The 25,749-nt window shown below is 64.2% G+C and overlaps 2 protein-coding genes and 1 pseudogene across 4 annotated transcripts; all 3 read right to left on the bottom strand.

Moving 5' to 3' along the window:
• Window positions 1-3,109: 3,109 nt before the first annotated feature.
• On the bottom strand, window positions 3,110-7,521 carry LOC141975425 (myosin light polypeptide 6-like; annotated as a pseudogene).
• A 4,230-nt stretch (window positions 7,522-11,751) lies between these two features.
• LOC141975032 (myosin light polypeptide 6) lies at window positions 11,752-17,369 on the bottom strand. 2 transcript variants are annotated; one of them, XM_074935181.1, is made up of 7 exons: window positions 17,237-17,369; window positions 16,894-16,921; window positions 14,920-15,063; window positions 14,129-14,302; window positions 13,552-13,629; window positions 13,027-13,066; window positions 11,791-11,926 (listed from the first exon to the last, which is right to left on the bottom strand). In XM_074935181.1, the coding sequence occupies exons 1-6, from the start codon at window positions 17,237-17,239 to the stop codon at window positions 13,038-13,040; spliced, it is 456 nt and encodes a 151-aa protein (XP_074791282.1). In that variant the 5' UTR covers window positions 17,240-17,369; the 3' UTR covers window positions 11,791-11,926; window positions 13,027-13,037. The 2 variants fall into 2 exon arrangements, with proteins under 2 accessions (XP_074791281.1, XP_074791282.1); XM_074935180.1 differs by lacking the exon at window positions 13,027-13,066 and having other exon boundaries at window positions 11,752-11,926.
• A 2,356-nt stretch (window positions 17,370-19,725) lies between these two features.
• LOC141974810 (myosin light polypeptide 6-like) lies at window positions 19,726-25,272 on the bottom strand. 2 transcript variants are annotated; one of them, XM_074934794.1, is made up of 7 exons: window positions 24,993-25,272; window positions 23,101-23,128; window positions 22,410-22,553; window positions 21,675-21,848; window positions 21,168-21,245; window positions 21,004-21,046; window positions 19,726-20,063 (listed from the first exon to the last, which is right to left on the bottom strand). In XM_074934794.1, the coding sequence occupies exons 1-6, from the start codon at window positions 25,194-25,196 to the stop codon at window positions 21,018-21,020; spliced, it is 657 nt and encodes a 218-aa protein (XP_074790895.1). In that variant the 5' UTR covers window positions 25,197-25,272; the 3' UTR covers window positions 19,726-20,063; window positions 21,004-21,017. The 2 variants fall into 2 exon arrangements, with proteins under 2 accessions (XP_074790895.1, XP_074790896.1); XM_074934795.1 differs by lacking the exon at window positions 21,004-21,046.
• Between the last annotated feature and the right edge of the window lie 477 nt (window positions 25,273-25,749).

The raw sequence follows: 25,749 nt of genomic DNA, 5'->3' as shown, positions 1-25,749 counted from the left end.
TAGGTTTCCAGTACAGGGTGGTGGTTATGTGATCATCACTTATTTGTATGTAGCGTCCAGGAAGTGGATCTCGTGTGGACTGGTCCAGGCTGAGGTTGATGGTGGGGCGGAAATTGTTGAAATCCAGGTGGAATTCTTCAAGGCCTTCTTTTCCATGGGTCCATATGCTGATGATGAAGATGTCATCAATGAAGTGCAAGTAGAGGAGGGGCGCTAGGGGACGTGAGCTGAGGAAGCGTTGTTCTAAGTCAGCCATAAAATGTTGGCAGACTGTGGGGCCATGCGGGTACCCAGAGCAGTGCCGCTGACTTGAAGGTATAAACTGTCCCCAAATCTGAAATGGTTGTGGGTGAGGACAAAGTCACAAAGCTCAACCCCGGGTTTTTTACCCACGAAAGCTTACGCCCAAATAAATCTGCTAGCCTTTAAGGTGCCACCGGACTCTGCATTGTTTTGGTGGCTACAGACTAACACAGGTACCCAGCTGATTCTGAGCGGACAGGTGTTCTGTTAGGTGGGACCCACTGGAAAAACAATTCAGTGCCCCCCCTGCTGTTGGCTGGCTGTCACTGCACCCCCAGTGCTGGGCTTGTATTTTAGGGCTTCCACGAGGCTCTGGAAAGCCACAGAATGAGTGAAGGCCGAGATTTAAGCTTGTCTCTCCCCTCCCTGGTACAAGAGCCGTGTACCCGGCTGGCCCTGGCCATCCCCCTTGTCCTGGGCAGGCTCCCCCCTGGGCACAGCGGGGTAGCCTGAGGCTCATGGTGCGGCAGTGTGGGGGTTCCTAGGGCCACGTCCCCTCTGCAGGGGGCGGAATCTCGCTTTGGCACCGTTGGTGGGAGTGGTGCAGGGGGCAACAGGTGCTGGATGGCAGGGGCAGCTGGCTGGGTTAGAGGCTGGCCACAGAGCTGGGCCAGGCCTCGCTGGGCATGTTTGGCCAGTGGTACCGGCTGCCCCGCCAGCTCCTCGCCCGAGGAGAACGACGCTGCTGGAGTGTAGAACCGGAGGTGGAATGGAGCCATGAGCTGGGAAACCACCATCTAGGGAGAGGTGGAAGCAGCTTGATCTGGTTTGTCTAAGAGAAGGGCAAGAGGTGACTGGCCCCCAGTCTGCAAGGAGCCGTGGGGCACAGGGCTGGACAGCAGGGGCCTTGCTGCTCCAGCCAGCAGAGCAGGGCCCACAGGCAGCGAGCAGAAGTCAGACCAATTGCAGCTAGCGAGGAGATGCCGTGGTGAACAGGGAAGGGCATTGCCCATGGGATGGGCTCTGTGGTGCTTGGCAGTTTTCCAGGGGTGGTCCTCAAAAAGCTCCCCCGGAGTTGGGGGCTGAGGGTCATTCTTGGGCTTGGCAGATGTGGGAGCCAGCTGGGCACTTCTCACCTTGGGCTGGGAAGCAACAGTGCGGGGGGGGGGCCCGGACAGTGGGGAGCGGGTGCCAATCGCCTACTGGGCCACGTGCTGGGTTTGAGGGGAGGTGCCTGCCAGGGCATTTCTCACCTCCCGCTGCCTGGTCCTGGGGGGAGGGGGGGGGAGGAATTGCACAGTGCTCCTGGGATGGGGGTTGGAGAGCTGAAGGAGGGGCCAGGTGCACCAGAGGACAGGGGGCCCTCGGGCTACCCGTGGGCCCCTCGCATCACCAACCGCCCAGCCTCACATGCCTGGGGGGGTGGGGGGAGGCAACTTGTCCTGGCTGAGGGGTACTGAGGGTTCAGTAAGTCCCAGCTGGGTGTTACAGCCAGCCAGGCTGGCATGGCAGGTGTGCGGGGGGGGGGGGGGGTGGATGTGTGCTCGTCCTGCTGGAAGCCAAGGAAGCGCCCACCCCTTCGTACCCTGCATGCCCTTGGACAAATGGTGTGGACTCCAGAGCCCCGGGGTGGGGGGCAGCCTATGCAGGGCCCCCACCCCACAGCACCTAATGCTGTGAGGTGGGGAAGGGCCCCGCTTCTGAGTTCCTGCTTGAGCATTTCCTCCTCCAGCTGTTGCACCACGCGTTAAGCAGCGCCGGGGTGGGATGGGGGCATGAGGCACTGTTGGCTTTATTAGGGGCTGCAGCACCCACCCTGCTGTGGGGGAGGACACAGGGTGCTGGGAAGGTGCCTTTCCTTCCATGTACGCTGCTGGTTGCAGGGAGGCTCCCAACGCTGGCTGGCTCCCAAGGGCGGCCAGGCTAAACATAGACGCTGCTGGGGTCTGCTTGGAAGAGTCAAACCAGCGGGAGCAGAGCGGCAGGAAACACTTGTGCCAGGCTTGCCGAAGGCGCCGCAGCCTGGGGGGGGGGGGTGGCACCAGCAGGCTGGGCAAGGTGCTTTGTGCAGGGTAGGGGCGACGGCTCTTTAACAGTGTGGGGGGCAGGGGGCACACGCTGAGCCACCCCGGCTCCTGTTCAGGGTGCAAGGCTCCCTCGTGAGTGGCTGCTTTGTGCACCATCGCTCAGCCTAGCATGGCTGTGGGGCCTAGGGGGCAGAACACACCCCAGCCACTCAACAGCCCCCAGGCTAGGCCCTGCTCTGCTACTGACCTGCTGGGAAATCCCACCCCCATCCCCATCTGTGCCTCAGTTTCCCCACACTATTGTAAAGGGGTCTAAGAGCTGCAATTATTATAGGCAGGGTGCAGGGGTGTCCTCACCACCCACACCAAGCATCGCCCTGGGCTCCTCCCCTTGAGCACCCCCCATTTGTCCCTGTTACTCTTGTTCAGAAGTTGGCTGGGGGCTCTTCCTTCCAAGTGAGGAACCCCCTTCCTGGGGCCAAGTGCTGGGGTGCCTAGCCAGTGCTGCTCTGCCATTCATGGCTCCCTGGGGGCTATGCAGCCTCTGACTGTCACAGCGAGCTGCATTTTTCCTTTCTCACCCCCCCCACCACTTTTCCAGGTGCTGTCTCACCTCCCCCTCACTTTCAAAACAGGCCCAAGAGCCCCCACTTTTCAAACCGTTTATTAAAGTGAAAGCAACTGGAAGGAGAAACAACTTAGCAGTGCTGGAGGGGTTAGAACAGGGTGGGGGGGACTCTAGAAAGGAAACAGGGATCACTCTTCCTCCCACCCACCCCCAGGGAGCACCCTCGCAACAGCCTCCCCACAGCAGGGGAAGTCTCCTTCTGCTCCACCCAGGGAGGAAAAGTTTACAGGGGGCGTAGAAAAGGCACCAAAGAGAATAAACCCGAGCGCCCGGCAGCAACCTGAGGCCTCGGGGGGAGGGACGGGGGGAGATCGGCTGGACACTTCATCCGCTCAGCACCATCCGGACCAGCTCTGTGGAGAGAAGGCCAGGCGTGAGATCGGGCGGCTGCCCCGCAGCAGGAGAGGCCCCTCGGCAGCTGGGGGAGAAAGGGTCCTCGGGGCTAAGCCGACCAGGGCATGGGGCTTCTGGGCAGGTTCTGCTGGGGTTTGTGAAGTTTACTAAGGAGCCTGCAGCAGCTGTGCTCTAGTTCCCCTATTTAACAGCCCCCCCCCATAGAGAGCCCTAGGACCCCTGGCTCTCAGCCCTCCAGGCCCCTGCTCCTAGCCTAGGGGCCATGCACCAGCAGACAAGGGCCAGCGGGGGCCAGGCCGCTTGAGGGGGAGGATCCGACAGAGAGAAGGGGCCAGGCAGGCAGCCACTACACCGCTCCCTAAAGAAAGGCTGTTGGTTAACCTACGGGCCACGGCACCAGGCAGCAGCCAGCACTTGCCCACTCGGGCCAACGCAAGCCTCTTGCTGCTGGAAGGGAAGACCCCAGTGTCCTGCCCCCAGCTGGGGCATTTCTAGGGGGTGGGATGCCAGCCTGGGACTCCCCATCCACAGCGGGCGCCCAGCGGCCCCAACCAGCAGTATAGGCAGGAGTGGCTGCCCTGCTGGGATCGAGGCCCACGCAGCTCCCCCTGGCCAGGGCACAAGCTCCCCAGGCTGCATCTGAACCCCCCTGCACCCAACCCAGGCAGATGACACAGTCTTGCTTTAAAATCGGTGCACAGCTCCAGACAGAGCTTTCCCTGCCCCCCCCCCACTAGAGAGAGTCAGCTACATGCAGACATGCCGAGGGCAGGGGGGGTACACTGGATGGGGGGGAGCGCAATCCGGACTTCCTTTAAAAACAAAACCAAAAGAGGGGGGAGGAGGTAAGTGAAGGGGTTCGGGAAGAGGCGTACCCCGCTCGGCTTCACCCTGACAAGATGTGCCTCACAAACGCTGTTGGAAGGAACAGACATCATCAAGCAAACGCACCGGACACACGGCGCGACCAAGCGTGAGGGGATCCCCAGGGACGCACCAACACCCAGCTGCCTCCAGCTCCCAACCCGCCAGGCCCAGTGTCCGTGCCCCGGGGAGGGGAGCCAGCCACATCGCCCCCAGGGGAACTGTCAGGGGCTGGTGTTTCTGAGCACGGCCCCCAACGATCCAGCTCTTTGTTCCCTGGGTGGGAGCTGCCCCCAGGGGCTGCAGTGTCCTCAGTGGGGGAAACGAGCCAGAGGCGCCGGGCTAGTCCCAAAATGAATCCTGGCCATGGGACAGACAAGTCGCCCTCCCCACCCAGCAGAGGTCGGACTCTCCTCCCCACCTCCCCCCAGCAAGGCAGGAGAGCCAAAGCCACCAGGTGCTACAGGGCTAAGCGACCTCTGGAGATAAACCCGGGGCTGCTGACCGCAAGACACTGATACCCCCACGAGCCCTCACCTTCATAGTTAATGCAGCCATTGCTGTCTTCATGCCCGGCCACCAGGATCTCCAACCTCTTCCTCCGTCATCTTCTCCCCTGCATGGGACAGATGGGATTTTACTACAGGCCCCCCCCAGCCCCATTTGCACCTCCCCCAGCAAGCCTGGTCCCTGATCAGACACACGGGCCTTCCTCCTAGTTGCTGCTCTGCATCTGTCCAGCGATTACTGGAGCAGGGGGCTGGCAGCCAGGACTCCTGGGTTCTGTTCCCAGACTTTGGCACCATGCAACCTGGATGCAAGTCACTTCCCTGCTTTGCACTGTGGGGAAACAGAGCCCCTCCGCCAGCCACCTCGAGAGACCCGAGCTGTCCTGTCTCAGGGATGGGGCTCAAGCTCCCTAGGGCAATGGTGCCAACTGGCTACCCACCAGGACACTTCTCCTTCAGACACACTGTGGACCCTGACCCAGCCATCCCCAGGAGAGACCCGGCCAGAAGCCTTCGGCTACCCTCCTCCCCTGGCAGAGGGGGCTGCTGTGGCCAGGCCGGCAGGTGGGGTCAGAGCCTCACCCAGGGTCACGGGTAAGTGGCGGATCTCTGCCCTCATTTCAGAGCTGTTCCCCTCCTTGTCGAAGACCCGCAGCCCCTCCGTGTTGTCCTCGAAGCAGCCCTGGTCCTTGTTCTTGGCGATGGTCTGCATCATGGGCAGGAACTGCTCGAAGCTCAGCGTCTTGATGTTCATCTCTGGCAAGAGAAGGGGCGCGGCTGAGACCAGCTCTCTGGGTGGGTGCCCGCCAGGCTGGGCACAACACCCAGGGGATGGGTTCACTGGCTGCGGCAGCATCGAACCCCTCCTGTGCCAGGACCCAGCGAGGGACGGGACAGGGCCTCCCGAGCGCCAAGCCCCCAGAGCTGGGACAGGCGCCCGAGGGCCACCAGCCATTCTGCAAGGGAGCGGTGCCAGGGCACAGGGCTTAGCGCGGGGCAGGTGCCATGTACAACAAAGCTGGGTGGGAAACGAGATTTGGGGAAAAATTCTCATTCTACATTGGGACAAAAACCAAGGCCCTGGGACCCAAGAACAAACTTCGAGGCCAGGCCAGAGATTAACCTCCTCGTTCTGTGCAACAGAGCCAGCCCTGGGGGCAGGGGGTGTGTCTCCCTGCAGCTCCCCCAGCCCCCAAGTTGTAAGCCAGTCTGAGTCCCATTGTGCCATGGTCTCACTCCAGCCAATGGGGGTGGGGTGGGGGGGGAGACAGCCCCATTCTCACCCGCCACTAGCTCCGAGATGCGGGTGAGGCCCACAGCCCATTTGCCCCCTGGCGCTGGGGTTACTGCAGCGCCTGCCCATCACTCACCATCGCTCTTGGGGTTCCCCAGCACCTTCATGACCTCAGCATTCGTGGGGTTCTGGCCTAGGGCCCTTATCACGTCCCCACACTGGCTGTATAGGATCTTGCCATCCCCGATTCGGTCAAAGAGCTGGAAAGCCTCCTTGAACTCTAGAGGAGGGGGGGAAGAGTAGGGAGGGTGTCACCGTGGCCCCAGGTGCCAATCCCACCTGTGGGGGGGCCCAGCACCCCTCGGTTCAAACATGTGTCGACAAACCCCCCTTGGCCAGCCCTGATCTGCCTGGTACCCAGCCAAACTACAGCCCCACGAGCACGCACCAGGGGCAGCAGCCTCAGCCCCAGCGCCAAGCCCCCCTGCCAGGCAGCCGGGGGCCCATAGGGAAACAGGAGCTTCGGCTCAATAAGAGACAAGAGCCCTCGATAATTCCCCCATCAGGGTTCCCGAGAGCTTCAGCCTGGATTCCCAGCCCCAGATGTCTCGTATCCCGCCTTCCGCAGCAACCCGCACTAGACAGGACGCCTGCCCTCAGGGATAAGGCACCGGACCGGAGCCAGGGCTCCGGTTCCGGCTCTGCCCCAGGCTCCCAGGGACAAGTCACTTTGTTTTGCTGCACCAGCCCCACCTCAGGGGCAAAACCTACAGGAGCTGAGGGGCCACATGCGTCTCTAGCTATATCTGTTCCGGCCTAAGAGTTTCTGGGCTTCCCCTCTCAGTGCAACCCCCCATGCGCGCACTGGGAGTCACCCCCAGACCCAGAGTTAGGGGGGGCCTTACCCGGGGGAGGGAGCTCGGGATCCCACAGCAGCAAGAGCCGAAGGCAGCCCGCAGAGATTTCCCCCCCCGCTCGCGCCCCAGAAGCGAGGGGCCCGGTGTTAAGGGGAGGGGGGGCAGTCACACAGGCCCTGCCCCACTTACCTGCCAGCGGCTAGGAAGGCTACATAAGGAGGGTGAAGGCTAGTGACAGAGGAGGAGGAGGAGGAGGAAGGTCTCCAAGGGAGGGAGAGAGAGCGGTGAGGCCTTCCGCGGCGGCGGGACGCGCAAGAGATTCGCAACCCCCCCGGAAATGAAAATAGCGCGCAAGGAAGCGGGTCGGGTCGGGGCGCGCAGGGGGGCGGGGGCCACTTACCGGCCGTCTGATCCTCGGTGAAATCGCACTGCAAGGCAAGCACAGGGGGACCGCCGTCAGCGGGGCTGCCCGGGCCCCCCCTTCCCCAGGGCGCGAGGCCCGCACCCCACAAGCGCTGCGCCCCCAGTCCCAGGGGCTCCTTCCCGGGGGGGGCTGGGAGTCAGGTCCCGGGGATGTCCCTGGCTTCGGGCGGCTGGAACCTAACCGTGCCCCTCCCCCGGCCGCTGCACCCCCCCCCGGAGCGCGCCCCCTCGCCAGCCCTCTGCACCCCCCGGAGCTCGCCCCACCATGGCTGCTGCTGCCCCGGCTCCACTCCCCGCAATAGCCCCTGCGCGGGCTCGCCTCCGCCGGCCCCTTTCTACTGGCTTTGGCGTCACGCCCCAGGCACCCGCGCGTCACTCGTTATGCTAATTAGTTGCTGCATTATTCATGACCGGGCCCGGCGGTGGGGCGGGGCTCAGTCGCCACCGCTTGGCCTGTAGACACCGAGAGGGGGCCTCGCCGGGGGGGCTGGGGCGCACGGGGAGCAGGGTGGGTCCCAGCGGGGTGGGACGCACGGGGAGGGTTCCAGCGGGGGGGGGCACAGGGGAGCAGGGAGGGTCCCAGCGGGGGGACGGGGTTGGGGGCGCACGGGGAGCAGGGAGGGTCCCAGCAGGGGGGAGCAGGTGGAGCAGGGAAGGTGGGGGGGGGGCGCACGGGGAGAGGGGAGGGTTCCAGCGGGGGGGGCACAGGGGAGCAGGGAGGGTCCCGGGGGGGGGAGGGGGTTGGGGGCGCACGGGGAGCAGGGAGGGTCCCAGCGGGGGGAGGGGGTTGGGGGCGCACGGGGAGCAGGGAGGGGAACGGGTGACGGAGGGGAACAGGGCCCTCCCAGGGCTTTGTAGCCAGACAGCCAGCCCCCCCCTCAGACCAGCATTGCTGGAAACACACGGGAGCCAAAAACCACAGGGCACTTAACATGAATTCCAGCACAGCCTTTGAAGCTGAGAGAAGCACAGGTGTGCTGCTACAATGTGCCACTGGGAACATATACAACGATTGGGTTCACATCAGGCAGAGGCGCTGTGACAGACATGGCTCTTAGCCCCTACTAAACAGCATGATGCACACACCCCAACATCCTAGGTGGGAAAATATTTACCCTGATAAAAGAAATGTCCAGTAGTCGAAACTTATTGTTTCTCCCTTGCAAGTGTGAACTACTCTTGCGAGAGCTGGCGTCACCCCGACAGACCAGCCCCAATTTGGCATAGAAAGGAGAAAGAGAATAAAGGAGTACAGAGGTATAAGTAGGGGACCTACAGCACCATGATTTTTGGAGTGCTTTTCACTATCTGCTGGTCAGATAAGTGACAGCCTCCCAAGGCTTCTGCAGCTAAGAGGGTCCCTAAGCCTTGTCCCTTATTCGTCTTTCCGCGGAATTGAGTGACCGATCCTGGCTTGGCACCGCTGGAATCGAGAGATGCAAGGAGGGTAAGAAGCACCCACACCTGATCTCCTATCTTTAGTGTACACATATTTTGAAATAGAGCTCTATACTTTGTTTTCTTTCTTTGGGATTGTAGCTTCAGTTTTGTAACTTGTTTGTGTGTGTAACATCTCTACATTTAAATAAGTAGGCACTAGCAATTTTGTAACCACATGATTAGAATCTAGTTTAATAAATTTTGGTAACCATTTGTGCATAAGTCTGACTTGTTTCTCTGGTTTACTGTGAAGCAGCCAACACAATTAAAGAACCTCAGCCGTTTTGGCTATAAAGCCCGGCCATTAGGTGAGAGTACTAAGAGCCTAGCGTTGAGTTGTGCCGCCTCCGCGGGGCAAACTCTTGGGGCGCCTGTCAGTCAATCCTGACTGCCCGCTGCGAAGGAGCTCTGAGCTCTAGCAGTTAAAGTCACGGGTGTGGAGAGGCTCTTAGTGCTGCCATTGGGGCACCTGTCAGTCAGTGTTGACTGCCCGCTGCGAAGGAGCTCTGAGCTCTAGCAGTTAAAGTCACGGGTGGTTAGGACCTTGGGGCATCCGTCAGCCTAGCCCGGGCTGCCCGCCGCGAAGGGACAGTGCGTCCTAGCGGTTAAAGTCACGGATGGTATAAACGGGCATAGCTGGCACCTCACCAAACATTCTTGGCCATCGGCTAACAGGCTTCCACGAGGCTCTGGAAAGCCACAGAATGAGTGAAGGCCGAGATTTGAGCTTGTCTCTCCCCTCCCTGGTACAAGAGCCGTGTACCCGGCTGGCTCTGGCCATCCCCCTTGCCCTGGGCAGGCTCCCCCCTGGGCACAGCGGGGTAGCCTGAGGCTCATGGTGCGGCAGTGTGGGGGTTCCTAGGGCCACGTCCCCTCTGCAGGGGGCGGAATCTCGCTTTGGCACCGTTGGTGGGAGTGGTGCAGGGGGCAACAGGTGCTGGATGGCAGGGGCAGCTGGCTGGGTTAGAGGCTGGCCACAGAGCTGGGCCAGGCCTCGCTGGGCATGTTTGGCCAGTGGTACCGGCTGCCCCGCCAGCTCCTCGCCCGAGGAGAACGACGCTGCTGGAGTGTAGAACCGGAGGTGGAATGGAGCCATGAGCTGGGAAACCACCATCTAGGGAGAGGTGGAAGCAGCTTGATCTGGTTTGTCTAAGAGAAGGGCAAGAGGTGACTGGCCCCCAGTCTGCAAGGAGCCGTGGGGCACAGGGCTGGACAGCAGGGGCCTTGCTGCTCCAGCCAGCAGAGCAGGGCCCACAGGCAGCGAGCAGAAGTCAGACCAATTGCAGCTAGCGAGGAGATGCCGTGGTGAACAGGGAAGGGCATTGCCCATGGGATGGGCTCTGTGGTGCTTGGCAGTTTTCCAGGGGCGGTCGTCAAAAAGCTCCCCCGGAGTTGGGGGCTGAGGGTCATTCTTGGGCTTGGCAGATGTGGGAGGGTGGGAGCCAGCTGGGCACTTCTCACCTTGGGCTGGGAAGCAACAGTGCGGGGGGGGGGGGCCCGGACAGTGGGGAGCGGGTGCCAGTCGCCTACTGGGCCACGTGCTGGGTTTGAGGGGAGGAGCCTGCCAGGGCATTTCTCACCTCCCGCTGCCTGGCCCTGCGGGGGGGGGAGGAATTGCACAGTGCTCCTGGGATGGGGGTTGGAGTGCTGAAGGAGGGGCCAATTGCACCAGAGGACAGGGGGCCCTAGGGCTACCCATGAGCCCCAGCGGGCCCCTCGCATCTCCAACCGCCCAGCCTCACATGCCTGGGGGGGTGGGGGGAGGCAACTTGTCCTGGCTGAGGGGTACTGAGGGTTCAGTAAGTCCCAGCTGGGTGTTACAGCCCAGCCAGGCTGGCATGGCAGGTGTGCGGGGGGCGGGTGGATGTGTGCTCATCCTGCTGGAAGCCAAGGAAGCGCCCACCCCTTCGTACCCTGCATGCCCTTGGACAAATGGTGTGGACTCCAGAGCCCCGGGGTGGGGGGCAGCCTATGCAGGGCCCCCACCCCACAGCACCTAATGCTGTGAGGTGGGGAAGGGCCCCGCTTCTGAGTTCCTGCTTGAGCATTTCCTCCTCCAGCCGTTGCACCACGCCTTAAGCAGCACCAGGGTGGGATGGGGGCATGGGGCACTGTTGGCTTTATTAGGGGCTGCAGCACCCACCCTGCTGTGGGGGAGGACACAGGGTGCTGGGAAGGTGCCTTTCCTTCCATGTACGGTGCTGGTTGCAGGGAGGCTCCCAACACTGGCTGGCTCCCAAGGGCGGCCAGGCTAAACATAGACACTGCTGGGGCCTGCTTGGAAGAGTCAAACCAGCGGGAGCAGAGCGGCAGGAAACACTTGTGCCAGGCTTGCCAAAGGTGCCGCAGCCTGGCGGGGGGGCGGCGCCAGCAGGCTGGGTAAGGTGCTTTGTGCAGGGTAGGGGCAACGGCTCTTTAACAGCGTGTGTGTGTGTGGGGGGGCGTGCGCTGAGCCACCCCAGCTCCTGTTCAGTGTGCAAGGCTCCCTCGTGAGTGGCTGCTTTGTTCACCATCGCTCAGCCTAGCATGGCTGTGGGGCCTAGGGGGCAGAACACACCCCAGCCACTCAACAGCCCCCAGGCTAGGCCCTGCTCTGCTACTGACCTGCTGGGAAATCCCACCCCCATCCCCATCCGTGCCTCAGTTTCCCCACACTATTGTAAAGGGGTCTAAGAGCTGCAATTACTATAGGCAGGGTGCAGGGGTGTCCTCACCACCCACACCAAGCATCGCCCTGGGCTCCTCCCCTTGAGCACCCCCCATTTGTCCCTGTTACTCTTGTTCAGAAGTTGGCTGGGGGCTCTTCCTTCCAAGTGAGGAACCCCCTTCCCGGGGCCAGGTGGGTCGGGTGCTGGGGTGCCTAGGTGGTGCTGCTCTGCCATTCATGGCTCCCTGGGGGCTATGCAACCTCTGACTATCACAGCGAGCTGCATTTTTCCTTTCTCGCCCCCCCCCCCCACTTTTCCAGGTGCTGTCTCACCTCCCCCTCACTTTCAAAACAGGCCCAAGAGCCCCCACTTTTCAAACCGTTTATTAAGTGAAAGCAGCTGGAAGGAGAAACAACTTAGCAGTGCTGGAGGGGTTAGAACAGGGTGGGGGGGACTCCAGAAAGGAAACAGGGATCACTCTTCCTCCCACCCACCCCCGGGGAGCACCCTCGCAACAGCCTCCCCACAGCAGGGGAAGTCTCCTTCTAGTCCACCCAGGGAGGAAAAGTTTACATGGGGCATAGAAAAGGCACCGAAGAGAATAAACCCGAGCGCCCGGCAGCAACCTGAGGCCTCAGGGGGAGGGACGGGGGGAGATCGGCTGGACACTTCATCCGCTCAGCACCATCCGGACCAGCTCTGTGGAGAGAAGGCCAGGCGTGAGATCGGGCGGCTGCCCCGCAGCGGGAGAGGCCCCTCGGCAGCTGGGGGAGAAAGGGTCCTCGGGGCTAAGCCGACCAGGGCATGGGGCTTCCGGGCAGGCTCCCAGCCCTCCAGGCCCCTGCTCCTAGCCTAGGGGCCATGCACCAGCCTGTTACTCTAAAGCTGCTAATAACTAGGCCTGCCCACAGCATGGGCTCCGCTCTCCCACTCCTGGCTGGGAAGTTGGGAGTCCCCCCCCCACCTGCACTCGGGCAAGAGCTGCTGCCCCAGGCCCCATCCTTCACCCCACAGTCCCTGGCCCCAGGACACTTTCTTCCCTGTGCAGCACTTGAACCCACGACAGCGGAAAGGAGAGGGGGGAGGAAGGGGGCAGCAGAGTTTCTACAGCTACTACCAGGCACCGGGGGGCCTACAAGCCATGTGGCTTCCTGCCCCGCGCGAGGAGAGAGCTTGGCTTTATCTACAGCAGACAAGGGCCAGCGGGGGCCAGGCCGCTTGAGGGGGAGGATCCGACAGAGAGAAGGGGCCAGGCAGGCAGCCACTACACCGCTCCCTAAAGAAAGACTGTTGGTTAACCTTCGGCCCACAGCACCAGGCAGCAGCCAGCACTTGCCCGCTTGGGCCAACGCAAGCCTCTTGCTGCTGGAAGGGAAGACCCCAGTGTCCTGCCCCCAGCTGGGGCATTTTAGGGGGTGGGATGCCAGCCTGGGACTCCCTATCCAAAGCGGGCGCCCAGCGGCCCCAACCAGCAGTATAGGCAGGAGTGGCTGCCCTGCTGGGATCGAGGCCCACGCAGCTCCCCCTGGCCAGGGCACAAGCTCCCCAGGCTGCATCTGAACCCCCCCGCACCCAACCCAGGCAGATGACACAGTCTTGCTTTAAAATCGGTGCACAGCTCCGGACAGAGCTTTCCCTGCCCCCCCCCCCCCGCCCCCCACTAGAGAGAGTCAGCTACATGCAGACATGCCGAGGGGGGGGTACACTGGATGGGGGGGGAGCGCAAACCGGACTTCCTTTAAAAACAAAACCAAAAGAGGGGGGAGGAGGTAAGTGAAGGGGTTCGGGAAGAGGCGTACCCCGCTCGGCTTCACCCTGACAAGATGTGCCTCACAAACGCTGTTGGAAGGAACAGACATCATCAAGCAAACGCACCGGACACACGGCGCGACCAAGCGTGAGGGGATCCCCAGGGACGCACCAGCACCCAGCTGCCTCCAGCTCCCAACCCGCCAGGCCCAGCGTCCGTGCCCCGGGGAGGGGAGCCAGCCACATCGCCCCCAGGGGAACCATCAGGGCTGGTGTTTCTGAGCACGGCCCCCAACGATCCAGCTCTTCGTTCCCTGGGTGGGAGCTGCCCCCAGGGGCTGCAGTGTCCTCAGTGGGGGAAACGAGCCAGAGGCGCCGGGCTAGTCCCAAAATGAATCCTGGCCATGGGACAGACAAGTCGCCCTCCCCACCCAGCAGAGGTCGGACTCTCCTCCCCACCTCCCCCCAGCAAGGCAGGAGAGCCAAAGCCACCAGGTGCTACAGGGTTAAGCGACCTCTGGAGATAAACCCGGGGCTGCTGACCGCAAGACACTGATACCCCCACGAGCCCTCACCTTCATAGTTAATGCAGCCATTGCTGTCTTCATGCCCGGCCACCAGGATCTCCACCTCTTCCTCCGTCATCTTCTCCCCTGCATGGGACAGATGGGATTTTACTACAGGCCCCCCCCCCCCAGCCCCATTTGCACCTCCCCCAGCAAACCTGGTCCCTGATCAGACACACGGGCCTTCCTCCTAGTTGCTGCTCTGCATCTGTCCAGCGATTACTGGAGCAGGGGGCTGGCAGCCAGGCCTCCTGGGTTCTGTTCCCAGACTTTGGCACCATGCAACCTGGATGCAAGTCACTTCCCTGCTTTGCACTGTGGGGAAACAGAGCCCCTCCGCCAGCCACCTCGAGAGACCCGCGGTGGGGGTGGGGGGGCAGGGCTGTCCTGTCTCAGGCATGGGGCTCAAGCCCCCAAAGGCAATGGTGCCAACTGGCTACCCACCAGGACACTTCTCCTTCAGACACACTGTGGACCCTGACCCAGCCATCCCCAGGAGAGACCCGGCCAGAAGCCTTCGGCTACCCTCCTCCCCTGGCAGAGGGGGCTGCTGTGGCCAGGCCGGCAGGTGGGGTCAGAGCCTCACCCAGGGTCACGAGGACGTGGCGGATCTCTGCCCCCATGACGGTGCCGTTCCCCTCCTTGTCGAAGACCCGCAGCCCCTCCACGTAGTCCTCGAAGCAGCCCTGGTCCTTGTTCTTGGCGATGGTCTGCATCATGGGCAGGAACTGCTCGAAGCTCAGCGTCTTGATGTTCATCTCTGGCAAGAGAAGGGGCGCGGCTGAGACCAGCTCTCTGGGTGGGTGCCCGCCAGGCTGGGCACAACACCCAGGGGAGGGGCTTGCTGGCTGCGGCAGCATCGAACCCCTCCTGTGCCAGGACCCAGCGAGGGACGGGATGGGGCCTCCCGAGCTCCAGGCCCCCAGAGCTGGGACAGGCGCCCGAAGGCCACCAGCCATTCTGCAAGGGAGCGGTGCCAGGGCACAGGGCTTAGCGTGGGGCAGGTGCCATGTACAACAAAGCTTGGTGGGAAACGAGATTTGGGGAAAAATTCTCCTTTTACATTGGAACAAAAACCAAGGCCCTGGGACCCAAGAACAAACTTCGAGGCCAGGCCAGAGATTAACCTCCTCGTTCTGTGCAACAGAGCCAGCCCTGGGGGCAGGGGGTGTGTCTCCCTGCAGCTCCTCCCAGCCCCCAAGTTGTAAGCCAGTCTGAGTCCCATTGTGCCATGGTCTCACTCCAGCCAATGGGGGTGGGGTGGGGGGGGGGAGACAGCCCCATTCTCACCCGCCACTAGCTCCAAGATGTGGGTGAGGCCCACAGCCCATTTGCCCCCTGGCGCTGGGGTTACTGCAGCGCCTGCCCATCACTCACCATCGCTCTTGGGGTTTCCCAGCACCTTCATGACCTCAGCGTTCGTGGGGTTCTGGCCTAGGGCCCTTATCACGTCCCCACACTGGCTGTATAGGATCTTGCCATCCCCGATTCGGTCAAAGAGCTGGAAAGCCTCCTTGAACTCTAGGGGGGGGGAGAAGAGCAGGGAGGGTGTCAGCGTGGCCCCAGGTGCCAATCCCGTCTGTGGGGGGGCCCCCATCACTCCTCGGTTCAAACATGTGTCAACGTACCCCCCTTCGTCAGCCCTGATCTGCCTGGTAGCCAGCCAAACTACAGCCCCACGAGCACACACCAGGGGCAGCAGCCTCAGCCCCAGCCCCAAGCCCCCCTGCCAGGCAGCCGGGGGCCCATAGGGAAACAGGAGCTTCAGCTCAATAAGAGACAAGAGCCCTCGATAATTCCCCCATCAGGGTTCCCGAGAGCTTCAGCCTGGATTCCCAGCCCCAGATGTCTCGTATCCCGCCTTCCGCAGCAACCCGCACTAACCCACTAGTCCAGTGGCGCTCAACCAAGGGTGCCCATACCCTGGGGTTACCCAGAGATCTTCCAGGGGGTACATCAGCTCATCTAGTTATTTGCTTAGTTTTACAACAAGCAATAGAAAACGCCCTAGCGAAGCCAGGACCAACTACGATTTCATACAGACAATGCCTTGTTGATACAGCTCCGTACCCCACACACTGAGAGGTCAGTACAATGTTTATATTCCAACTGATGGATTTATAATCATATGGTCATAATGAGAAAGTCGGCCACTGTTTGGAAACAGCATGGCTGTGACAGATTTGTGTCCGATTTTGTAAGGGAGGTGAAACTTGGGGTACAAGCAACAAATCAGACGCCTGAAAGGGGGACAGAGCCGCTACACTAAACCCCACTCCCTTCCCAGAGCCGGGGATAGAACCCAGGAGTCCTGGCTCCCAACCTCCCACCCCCTAGACCCAACTCCCCTCCCAGAGCTAGGGAAAGAACCCAGGAGTCCGGGCTCACTCCCTCTGTCCTTACCACACTTCCTGCTTTAGCTAAAGCAAACACCAGCCAAGGGACCCAGGGAGGGTCTGGCCGGTGGGTTCGCAGAGACCCACAGCCCCCCACCCCCGGGCTGGCCGAGCCCTGCCGCGAACGGCTGGACCCCCCCCCCCCGTTTCCCGCCGGGGCGGGGCGCAGCCTGCGCTCGGCCGGGGTTTTGTGCCCATATAAGGAAGTCGCGCAAGGCACCGCGCAGGGATTGCGCTGCGCCTCCAACATTCCACCCGCGACCCGTGGGGAGCCCCCCAAGCTCCGGGTGTGCTCCCCTCCCCCCAGCCACGGGGTGGGGGGGCGGCTCAGCTGGGAGTTTGCCACAACCTGGAGCAGCCATTTCCCCCTGCGCAATCACACCCCGCCCGCAGCCTGCCGCACCCCTCCCCCTGCAACCCACAAGCGGGGGGGGTCCACACAGAGCCCCTAAAGCCAGCGCTACCCCCCCCCAATCCGGCCCGGCTGGGGGAATGCGGCGGGGAGGCTCGCAGGCTGGGCGGGTCCCGCCTGCCGGGCTTGGCCAGGAACCTGCTCATGGGTGAGCCATGCGCGCACGGGGGGGGGGGGGGTGAGTCACCCCCAGACCCAGAGTTAGGGGGGCCCTACCCGGGGGAGGGAGCTCGGGACCCCAGAGCAGCAACAGCCGAAGGCAGCCGGCAGAGATGCCCCCCCCCACAGAAGCGAGGGGCCCGGTGTTAAGGGGAGGGGGGGCAGTCACACAGGCCCTGCCCCACTTACCAGCCGGCGGCTAGAAAGGCTACAGGAGGGTGAAGGCTAGTGACAGAGGAGGAGGAAGGTCTACAAGGGAGGGAGAGAGAGCGGTGAGGCCTTCCGCGGCGGCGGGACGCACAAGAGATTCGCACCCCCCCCGGAAATGAAAATAGCGCGCAAGGGCGGAGGTCGCGCAAGGAAGCGGGCCGGGGCGGCACTTACCGGCCGTTTGATCCTCGGTGAAATCGCACTGCAAGGCAAGCACAGGGGGACCGCCGTCAGCGGGGCTGCCCGGGCCCCCCCCCTTCCCCAGGGCGCGAGCCCAGCACCCCACAAGCGCTGCGCCCCCAGTCCCAGGGGCTCCTTCCCGGGGGGGGCTGGGAGTCAGGTCCTGGGGATGTCCCTGGCTTCGGGGGGCTGGAACCTAACCGTGCCCCTCCCCCGGCCGCTGCACCCCCCCCCGGAGCGCACCCCCCGCCAGCCCTCTGCACCCCCCGGAGCGCACCCCTCCCCGCCAGCCCACTGCACCCCCGCCCCGAGCGCACCCCCCCGGAGCTCGCCCTACCATGGCTGCTGCTGCGCCGGCTCCGCTCCCTGCAATGGCCCCTGCGCGGACTCGCCTCCGCCAGACCCTTTCTACTGGCTCTGACGTCACGCCGCAGGCATCCGCGCGCCGGGAGCGGCCCGAGGCCAGGCCGCGCGTCACTCGTTATGTTAATTAGTTGCTGCATTATTCATGACCGGGCCCAGCGGTGGGGCGGGGCTAGGCTGAGTCGCCACCGGTTTGCCTGTAGACACCGAGAGGGGGCCTTGCCGGGGGGGCTGGGGGCGCAGGGGGAGCGGGGTGGGTCCCAGCGGGGGGGCGCACGGGGAGCAGGGAGGGTCCCGGGGAGGGTTGGGGGCGCACGGGGAGCAGGGAGGGTCCGGGGGGGGCTGGGGGCACAGGGGGAGCAGGGAGGGTCCCAGCGGGGGGGCGCACGGGGAGCAGGGAGGGTCCCAGCGGGGGGAGGGGGTTGGGGGCGCACGGGGAGCAGGGAGGGTCCCAGCGAGGGGAGGGGGTTGGGGGCGCACGGGGAGCAGGGAGGGTCCCAGCGGGGGGAGGAGTTTGGGGGCGCACGGGGAGCAGGGAGGGTCCCAGCGGGGGGAGAGGTTTGGGGGCGCACGGGGAGCAGGGAGGGTCCGGGGGGGGCGGGGGTTGGGGGCGCACGGGGAGCAGGGAGGGTCCCAGCGGGAGGAGGGGGTTGGGGGCGCACGGGGAGCAGGGAGGGTCCGGGGGGGAGAGGGGGTTGGGGGCGCACGGGGAGCAGGGAGGGTCCGGGGGGGGGAGGGGGTTGGGGGCGCACGGGGAGCAGGGAGGGTCCCAGCGGGAGGCGGGGGTTGGGGGCGCACGGGGAGCAGGGAGGGTCCCAGCGAGGGGAGGGTGTTGGGGGCGCACGGGGAGCAGGGAGGGTCCCAGCGGGGGGAGGAGTTTGGGGGCGCACGGGGAGCAGGGAGGGTCCCAGCGGGGGGAGGAGTTTGGGGGCGCACGGGGAGCAGGGAGGGTCCCAGCGGGGGGAGGGGTTTGGGGGCGCACGGGGAGCAGGGAGGGTCCGGGGGGGGAGGGGGTTGGGGGCGCACGGGGAGCAGGGAGGGTCCCAGCGGGAGGAGGGGGTTGGGGGCGCACGGGGAGCAGGGAGGGTCCGGGGGGGAGAGGGGGTTGGGGGCGCACGGGGAGCAGGGAGGGTCCGGGGGGGGGAGGGGGTTGGGGGCGCACGGGGAGCAGGGAGGGTCCCAGCGGGAGGCGGGGGTTGGGGGCGCACGGGGAGCAGGGAGGGTCCCAGCGAGGGGAGGGGGTTGGGGGCGCACGGGGAGCAGGGAGGGTCCGGGGGGGGAGGGGGTTGGGGGCACACGGGGAGCAGGGAGGGTCCCAGCGGGAGGAGGGGGTTGGGGGCGCACGGGGAGCAGGGAGGGTCCCAGCGAGGGGAGGGGGTTGGGGGCGCACGGGGAGCAGGGAGGGTCCCAGCAGGGGGAGGGGGTTGGGGGCGCACAGGGAGCAGGGAGGGTCCCACCGAGGGGAGGGGGTTGGGGGCACAGGGGAGCAGGGAGGGTCCCAGCGAGGGGACGGGGTTGGGGGTGCACATGGAGCAGGGAGGGTCCCAGCGAGGGGAGGGGGTTGGGGGTGCACGGGGAGCAGGGAGAGTTTCGTTCGACAGACTGAGAACCCCTCTGCAGGGGCTGGGAACAGGGGCAGCGCCTGCCTGGCCCTTTTAATGGGGTTCATTCTCCCAGCTGGCGATTGTGAACCCCGCAGGCTCTCGCTGAGTGACACCCCACCTGGGCTGACGACAGTTTTTGGGACTCGCTCCCCTGAGCCGGCGACCTGAGGCCCCAGCAAAAGAAGAAATAAATAAGACGAGAGCCGCGTGTGAAGTCTGAGTGCGGGGAAACAGCCCGAGACGGGTAGGAATTCTCACCCCCAGCAGGGGGCGCTATGGGGCGCGGGGCAGATCCCCGCTGCTCCAGTCCCAACCTTTCACCCCCTAACAAACAGGACATGGCGGCTGCATTCCCTGCAATCCTCCGGGGCCCCTGCCATGCCCTGGCTCTGGGCACCGGAGACCAGCTTGTCTCCCCAGGGCATTCCACCAGCACCCGGTGCGACCGGACCGTGCCATGGCTCCGCCGGCATAGCGCCTCCCGGGGGGCTCGTCTCCTGCTAGAAATTGTCGCGCTTTGCAATTCAGGCCTTAGCTGGGGTGGGTGGCTCCTGCCTCCGCCCTGCCCTGTAACAGAGCCTTTGAGGGGGGACCTGGCGCTGATTTCCCAACTCTTGCTTTCTGCGTGGGAATGAAATCCCTGGGCCGGGCGCAAGGACACCCTGCGGGGCCAGCCCCTGGGCCTTTTCCAGCCTGCACTCCCGCGCTTGGCCCTTCCACCTCGCCCCCGCATTGAGTGTATGCAGAACTCTGCAACCCAAGTACAGCCCCCCGCCCCCAGCGCTCAGGGTCTCAAGAAAGAGTCAGGGATGCTGAGATGGCCCCTGTGGCCAAGACCCAAGGGGCCAGAAGCTTCTGCAAACAAATGGCTTTTATTGTCCAAACGCAGGACAGGCGCAAGGAGGATTGGGTCCCTTCCCGCCCAGGATCGGGACCCTGGCTCAGCTCGGTGGGCACCCCCAGGCTGGGCTGTTGCTCTCGGGGGGAGCCTGCACCCCCTCCCCTCGGTCGATCCTCAGCCGCTGGCGTCCTGAGGTCTTGGGCGCTCCCTTGGGCAGTGGTAGAAGTCCCTTGCAGCAGCCATTGGGGGGCAAGGGGGCATGTTAGAGAGAGAGACAAAGGGGGCAGGGAACATGCCCCCACCCTGCAGAGCAATGGCTGAGGTGGCGTCAGTTGCTTAGCCCCATCCTGCCCGGTCTGGGGAGAGAAGAGGAGACAGTGAGTCGCCGGCGTGGCCTTTGGAGGCAGGGTTCAGGGTGGGGGAGTGGAGATCCCATGGCGGGGGTGGGGGGCAGGAAGGATCCAGGCCCAGAGCTCAGGTTTGTTCTGAATCTCCGTCCCCTGGAGCAGAGGCTGGAGGGAATCGTGCTCCCGGCACGGCTGGGCCAGCGGATTTGACTCAGGGCACGGGCTGGGCCCGCAGGATGTTGGGATGGTTTCAGGGAGTTAGAGGACTTGGCAGCCCTGCAAGGCGAGTATGTTCACAGGTGGGGAAACTGAGGCACGGGGAAGGACTTGCCTGAGGCCAGGGCAGAGCTGGGCATCTGAGGGGACATCTGAGCAGGCATCCTGATGCCCTATCCTGAGTAATTAAAGCAAAGCCATGCTGCCCCACTTTGCATGGGGCCCTTCCACTCCAGTGCCCTGGACAGAGCTCCCAGGGCCCCCCAAGAGGTGTGTTTGGTTTGCTCGGGCTGGGCTGTCCCCCTGGGGGCAGGCTCGCTTCCCCGTGAGGGATGTGGCACTGCAGAGAGGAGCTGGAGGAGAAGTTGAATGATTCGTGCCCGTCTGATGGCATTGGACCTCAGCTGGCAGCAGAGTAAGTCCCCGTGCCTCAGTTTCCCCATCTGCAGAACAGGGCTAAAGCTCCTGCACTCGGAAGTCTGCTGCTGGGAGGTGCTGGGGGTGGTAGCAGCAGCCCCGAAAACACAAGCCTCTTCCAGGGCAGTGGGATTTGACACACACATGTTAGAGCTGATCCGCCGGGCACGGAGATGGTTCACCCGGGTCCCGGCCAAGGGGCAAAGGCCACTGAGGCCCCTGGGACTCTCATGGGAAAGAGGGGAGAAAGAAGCAGCCACCCCCCAAAACAGAGTCAGAAAAGTAAAAGCCCCTCCTTCCCATGGGGGGCACCTACCCCACGGCACCTGCTCAGCCAGACAGGATGTGCTTGACAAAGGCTGTGGGGGGAGGAGAGCGGCATTAGACAGAGGAACTGGGCCCCCTGAGGCACCCTTGGGAGCCTCACCCCCTCCTTTCCTGGCCCCCGCAGCTGAAGGGTCCCCGACTCCGGGCTCTCACCTTCGTAGTTGATGCAGCCATTGGCGTCCTCGTGCCCAGACAGGAGGGCGTCCACCTCCTCCTCCGTCAGCTTCTCGCCTGCGGCCAGAGGGGGCAGCACGTTAGTGCTGGGGAGATGTTCCCCCACATCCGGTGCCCACCCATCAGCCCGGGGGGCCCTGTCCCTGCCGGGTACCAGACCGACAGCCCTGGGGGGGGCATCCCCCCTGCTCCTGCCCACTCTGGGGGGCCCTGCTCCCCCACCTGGTGCCAGACCGAGAGCCCTGGGAGGGCCCCGTTCCCCCCCCGTCACCCAGTGCCCACCTAACAGCCCGGGGGGCCCTGTACCTGCCCAGTATCAGACTGACAGCCCTGGGGGGGGCCCTGTCCCGGGTGGGGTGCCCCTGGCCTGGCGCTGTACCCGTGGGACCCTGCCCCTGACTTGCTGAGCCTCGCCAGCCTAGGGGGCACCTGTCTCGGGGGCTGCCCTGTGGCTGGGGCCCCTCTGCCCTGGCAGGTGGTGCTCACCCAGCGTGGAGAGCACATGGCGCAGCTCGGCCCCCATGACGGTGCCGTTCCCCTCCTTGTCAAAGACCCGCAGCCCCTCCACGTAGTCCTCGTAGGTGCCCTGGTCCTTGTTCTTGGAGATGGTCTGCAGCATGGGCAGGAACTGCTCGAACTCCACCCGCCTGGAGTTCAGCTCTGCCGTGGGAGGGAGAAACTGAGGCCAGGCTGAGCCCCCGAGGACCCTGCCATGCAGCCACCCTCCCATGTGGCTGGAGGAAGGCAGTCTGGCCCCCCATGGCACCGCATGGGGCCCCTGATGCCCCCCCACATCACATAGTCCAACCAAACCCCAAAGGAGGACCCCCATTGCTAACCCCAGTAGTCAGGGGTCTCTGAAAGCTTAGGGGTCCAGACCCACTCCCACCACACACACAATCTGCAGCTCGGGTGGGGCTGGTGAGAGCCCCTCAGAGCACAGTGGGGGTCTGGAAGTAACACCCCTCCGAGTTGTGTGGGGCAATTCCGTTCTCCCTTTGCAGCAACGGTTTCAGGCTCTCTGCAGACTCAGGCAGATGCCGTTACACTGGATTCCAGGCTTTTCCCCCGCAGCCACCCTTGCTTCCCTTTTCACAGTGCAAGCTGGGGCTGCAATGCCACGTGACTCCAGAAGCTGGGGCTTTGGGCATAGGCTGATAGCGCCTGAACCACATCCCCCCCTCCACCCCAGCCCCGCAGCTGCTGAGGCCGCTCGCTCACCATCGGGCTTGGGGTGGCCCAGCACCTTCATGACCTCGGCGTTGGTGGGGTTCTGGCCCAGGGCCCGCAGCACATCCCCACACTGGCTCAGCATAATCTTGCCGTCCCCGACTCGGTCGAAGAGCTGGAAAGCCTCCTTGTAATCTGGGGGGGGCAGAGCAGAGCAGGTCAGAGGGGCTGGAACCGGACATCCTCTGCCCGTCTAACCTGCCTGCTTCAGGCCAGGATCAGGGCCAGACTGGAGGGAGGAGGCCAGGAGTTCGAATCCCAGCTCCTCCGCTTCCCTCGGGAATTGTATTTTACCTACAAGACTGGGACGAGTTTCAAGAGGCGCCCGGCTGGTTCAGACACCAGGAGCTGCCAGCCAGGTGCTTGCCTCTTTACCCGACACCTCCACGCTGAGAGAGCTCCCTGGGCAGAGCCCAGCGCAGAGGTTGGGGGCCCAGCCATGCACCCCACACCCAGGTCCCGCCCCATGGCAGGCTGGGTAATGGAAGATGCCACATGACTAGGGTTTCTGCCCCCCGGGGATGGGTTAGCAACTGACAAGAGGTTGTTGGGGACAAAGGCCCAAGGCAGAACCGCGTAAGTGGGGGAAGGAGCTGGATTTAGCAGGGCCAGAGGTGGGTGAAGGCTGGTTGAAGAGCGACCCCCCCCAGCAGCTACACAGACATGCAGCCCATCGACTTACCCTCCAGCTGGTCCTTGCTAAACTCAATCTGCAAAGAGGAAGGGACAGAAACAGGGACATTAACAAAGATTTGAGGGGAGCTGCATGAGACCAGGGGGTGCCATGGGGGGAACGCTCCGGGTATCACCCACCAGCTCTCTGCTGCAGGGGCCGAGCTTGGTCCCCCCAGGGCCCCTCCAGCCCGACCCCGCTAAACACCTCGCCGGGGGATGTGGGGAACCTTGGTCCTCACCTGGCTGACATCAGGCTCTGCCAGCAGGGGGTGCTGTCAGGAGGAAGGCAGGGGCCCTGGCTGTGGGGGGGGGGCGGTGCCCAGTTTCGCCCGCCCCAGGCTCTGCCAGCAGGGGGCACTGTGGGGAGCAGGTGCCCAGTTTCGCCCGCCCCAGGCTCTGCCAGCAGGGGGCACTGTGGGGAGCCGGGTGGGGCCCTGGCTGGGGGGGTGCCCAGTTTCGCCCGCCCCAGCCTCTGTCAGCAGGGGGGCCGCGCATGCGGCTGAGTTCATATAAGGGTCTGATCTGCCCCCTCCCTGGTCACACTCTTTATAGGGGGCCCTACCTCAGTGCCTCAGGAATTTTCCTGCATTCTGTGCCCCCCACACAGAGGCGTGGCCGGTTGAGCCCCCCCCCCCCCCCCGGCCACAACTCGACCCCCTTAGCTCGGCCTGGCAAAGCGGTGCCCGGCGCTGGGGCTGAAATAAATCTGCCTGGAAAAGGGGGTGCTAATCCCCCTGGCCGCAGCCACCTGTCCCCGGCCTGGGAATGCAGGCCCACGCCAGGCTCTCGCCCCCCCCCCATTCCAGACTGTCATTAAAATAACAGGGCCAGCTCACTGCCTAAATTTATCCTGCCCCAATGACCTGAGCTCGCCCCCCCCCCCCCAGCTGTGACTGTCTAACAGCCCCCCGGACCCCCAGTCTCGCTCATTCCTGCGTGGAGGCTCTGGCCATTGTTGGAGACAGCCAGTAACAAGCTAGAGCTAGAACCCAGGAGTCCTGGCTCCCAGCCCCCTCTGATCCAACCCACCAGACCGCCCCCCGCCCTCGCCCCCGGTCCTGGCACCATGGCTAGAAGACAGGAGCTGGTCTCTGGCTGCTTAGCTGAGCCCCAGTTAGATGAAGTGAGTCCCCCACCTACAGCCACTCCATTGACCCCCCCACCTCAGCCCCGCTGCTGAGCACCCAGCGGAGGACAGCACTGTGGGGGCGGGAGTAGTTAGACCGGGGGGGTGGGATGGCAGCTAGGACTCTTGGGTTCTGTTCCCAGCTCCGGGAGAGAACTGGAGTCGTGGGGGCGGGGGGGGGGGGAAGGGCATCTGGACTCCTGGGTTCTCTTCCCAGCTCTGCCATTGACTCACATTCGGCAGGTCACAGCCCCTGCCTTTGCCTCAGTTTCCCCATCTGTAAAGGGGCTAATACTGGCCCTTCCCCACTGGTGGGGGGTAGCTGCTGTGTCCCTGATGGAGCCTGGGGGATCCCCCTGCCCCCCATTAGCCCTCTGGAGGGCAGCTCACTTCCCTTTCGGGGGGGGGCACACTAGGTGTAGGGGGCACCGTCCCACTCACGGCAAATGCAGGCGCTGGAGGGGTGGTCAGTATTTGGGCCACGAGGAAGCAGGTGTGTGGGGGGGTGATGGGGGGGGCATTTTCTTATCTGGCCTGCCTGTGGCAAAGTGGGTGCAGTAGAGCAGGGCAGGCCGGGGGCACTGGGGCAGCGTGTCTGCCCCCGGCTCTGTGCCATCCGGCCACGCAGCTCCCCGGCCCACTCGCATAGCAGGTTGACACCTCGTGGCGTTGCTACCACATGGGGCGAGGGACGCCCCCCCCCCCCAGGCCCAGTCCTGGCCCCATGCACCCCCCTGCTCTCGCTGCCTCCCCCTTTTGCAGCCCCCACATACCACCACTTTAGAGAGGTCAATCGGTGGCTCCTTGGGAGTCTCTGGGGCTGGGGCTGGTGCCGGGGCTGGGGCTGGGGTCGGCGCCGGTTCTGGGGCTTTGGGCTTAGCTGCAGCAGCCGCTGGCTTGGCTATGGCTGGTTTGGCGGCCGGTTTGGCCGGCGGGGCCACCGGCTTCTTCACGGGCAGCTCCTTCTTGGGGGGCATGGCGGCTGGGCCCAGCGGCGCGTGCCCGGGCGAGCGGGGCTGGCAGACGAGGCTGCAGGGCCCTGGTGAAGTCCCAGCGTGGGGCTGGCCCTGCCTGGCCCGGCTTAAATAGCCTGGAGTGACGTCAGGCTGTAGCAATGCTAGATAAGGGCAGTGGGGGGGGACGACGGGGGGGGGGGGCTAAAAATGGGAGCATCATTCATTGTCAGAAGTGACAGCTTCCCCCCGCCCCAGCTCCAGGGCTTTTCTTAGAGGCAAGCTTGAGGGGCCAGCGATGCCAAGCATGCACCAGGGAGCCAGGCCAGGCCCACAGCACAGTGCCCCCTGCCAGAGGAACCCCCCCCCAAAGCACAGGGGGCCTGGAGCTGTGTGAACGCAGGGGTTGGTGAAGGTGAGGGCTGGGCCCCGTGGACATGCTTGGCATTGCTGGCCCCTTGAGCTTGCCCGCCCCGGAGATGGGCCCCGTGGGCACCAGGCAGGGCCCTTTCCTCTGCTCAGATGGCACCGGGATCTCAGCCACAGCGCTGGGCCTGGGACCCAGGAGTCCTGACTC

This window comes from Natator depressus, chromosome 20 (assembly GCF_965152275.1).
Source record: "Natator depressus isolate rNatDep1 chromosome 20, rNatDep2.hap1, whole genome shotgun sequence".
Classification (NCBI taxonomy): Eukaryota; Metazoa; Chordata; order Testudines; family Cheloniidae; genus Natator; species Natator depressus.
Note: the sequence above shows the minus strand (reverse complement) of the source record. Positions and strands in the feature narration are given on the sequence as shown.

Coding starts and splice junctions, on each gene's coding strand:
- LOC141975032 (XM_074935180.1), bottom strand. Junction 14,303..14,919: donor GGGAAACCCCAAGAGCGATG/GTGAGTGATGGG, acceptor TTCTCTTGCCAG/AGATGAACATCAAGACGCTG. Junction 11,927..13,551: donor TGGCTGCATTAACTATGAAG/GTGAGGGCTCGT, acceptor TTCTCTCCACAG/AGCTGGTCCGGATGGTGCTG.
- LOC141974810 (XM_074934794.1), bottom strand. CDS start 25,196: ATGCCCCCCAAGAAGGAGCTGCCCGTGAAGAAGCCGGTGGCCCCGCCG. Junction 21,849..22,409: donor GGGCCACCCCAAGCCCGATG/GTGAGCGAGCGG, acceptor CTCCCACGGCAG/AGCTGAACTCCAGGCGGGTG. Junction 21,047..21,167: donor TGGCTGCATCAACTACGAAG/GTGAGAGCCCGG, acceptor CTCCCCCCACAG/CCTTTGTCAAGCACATCCTG.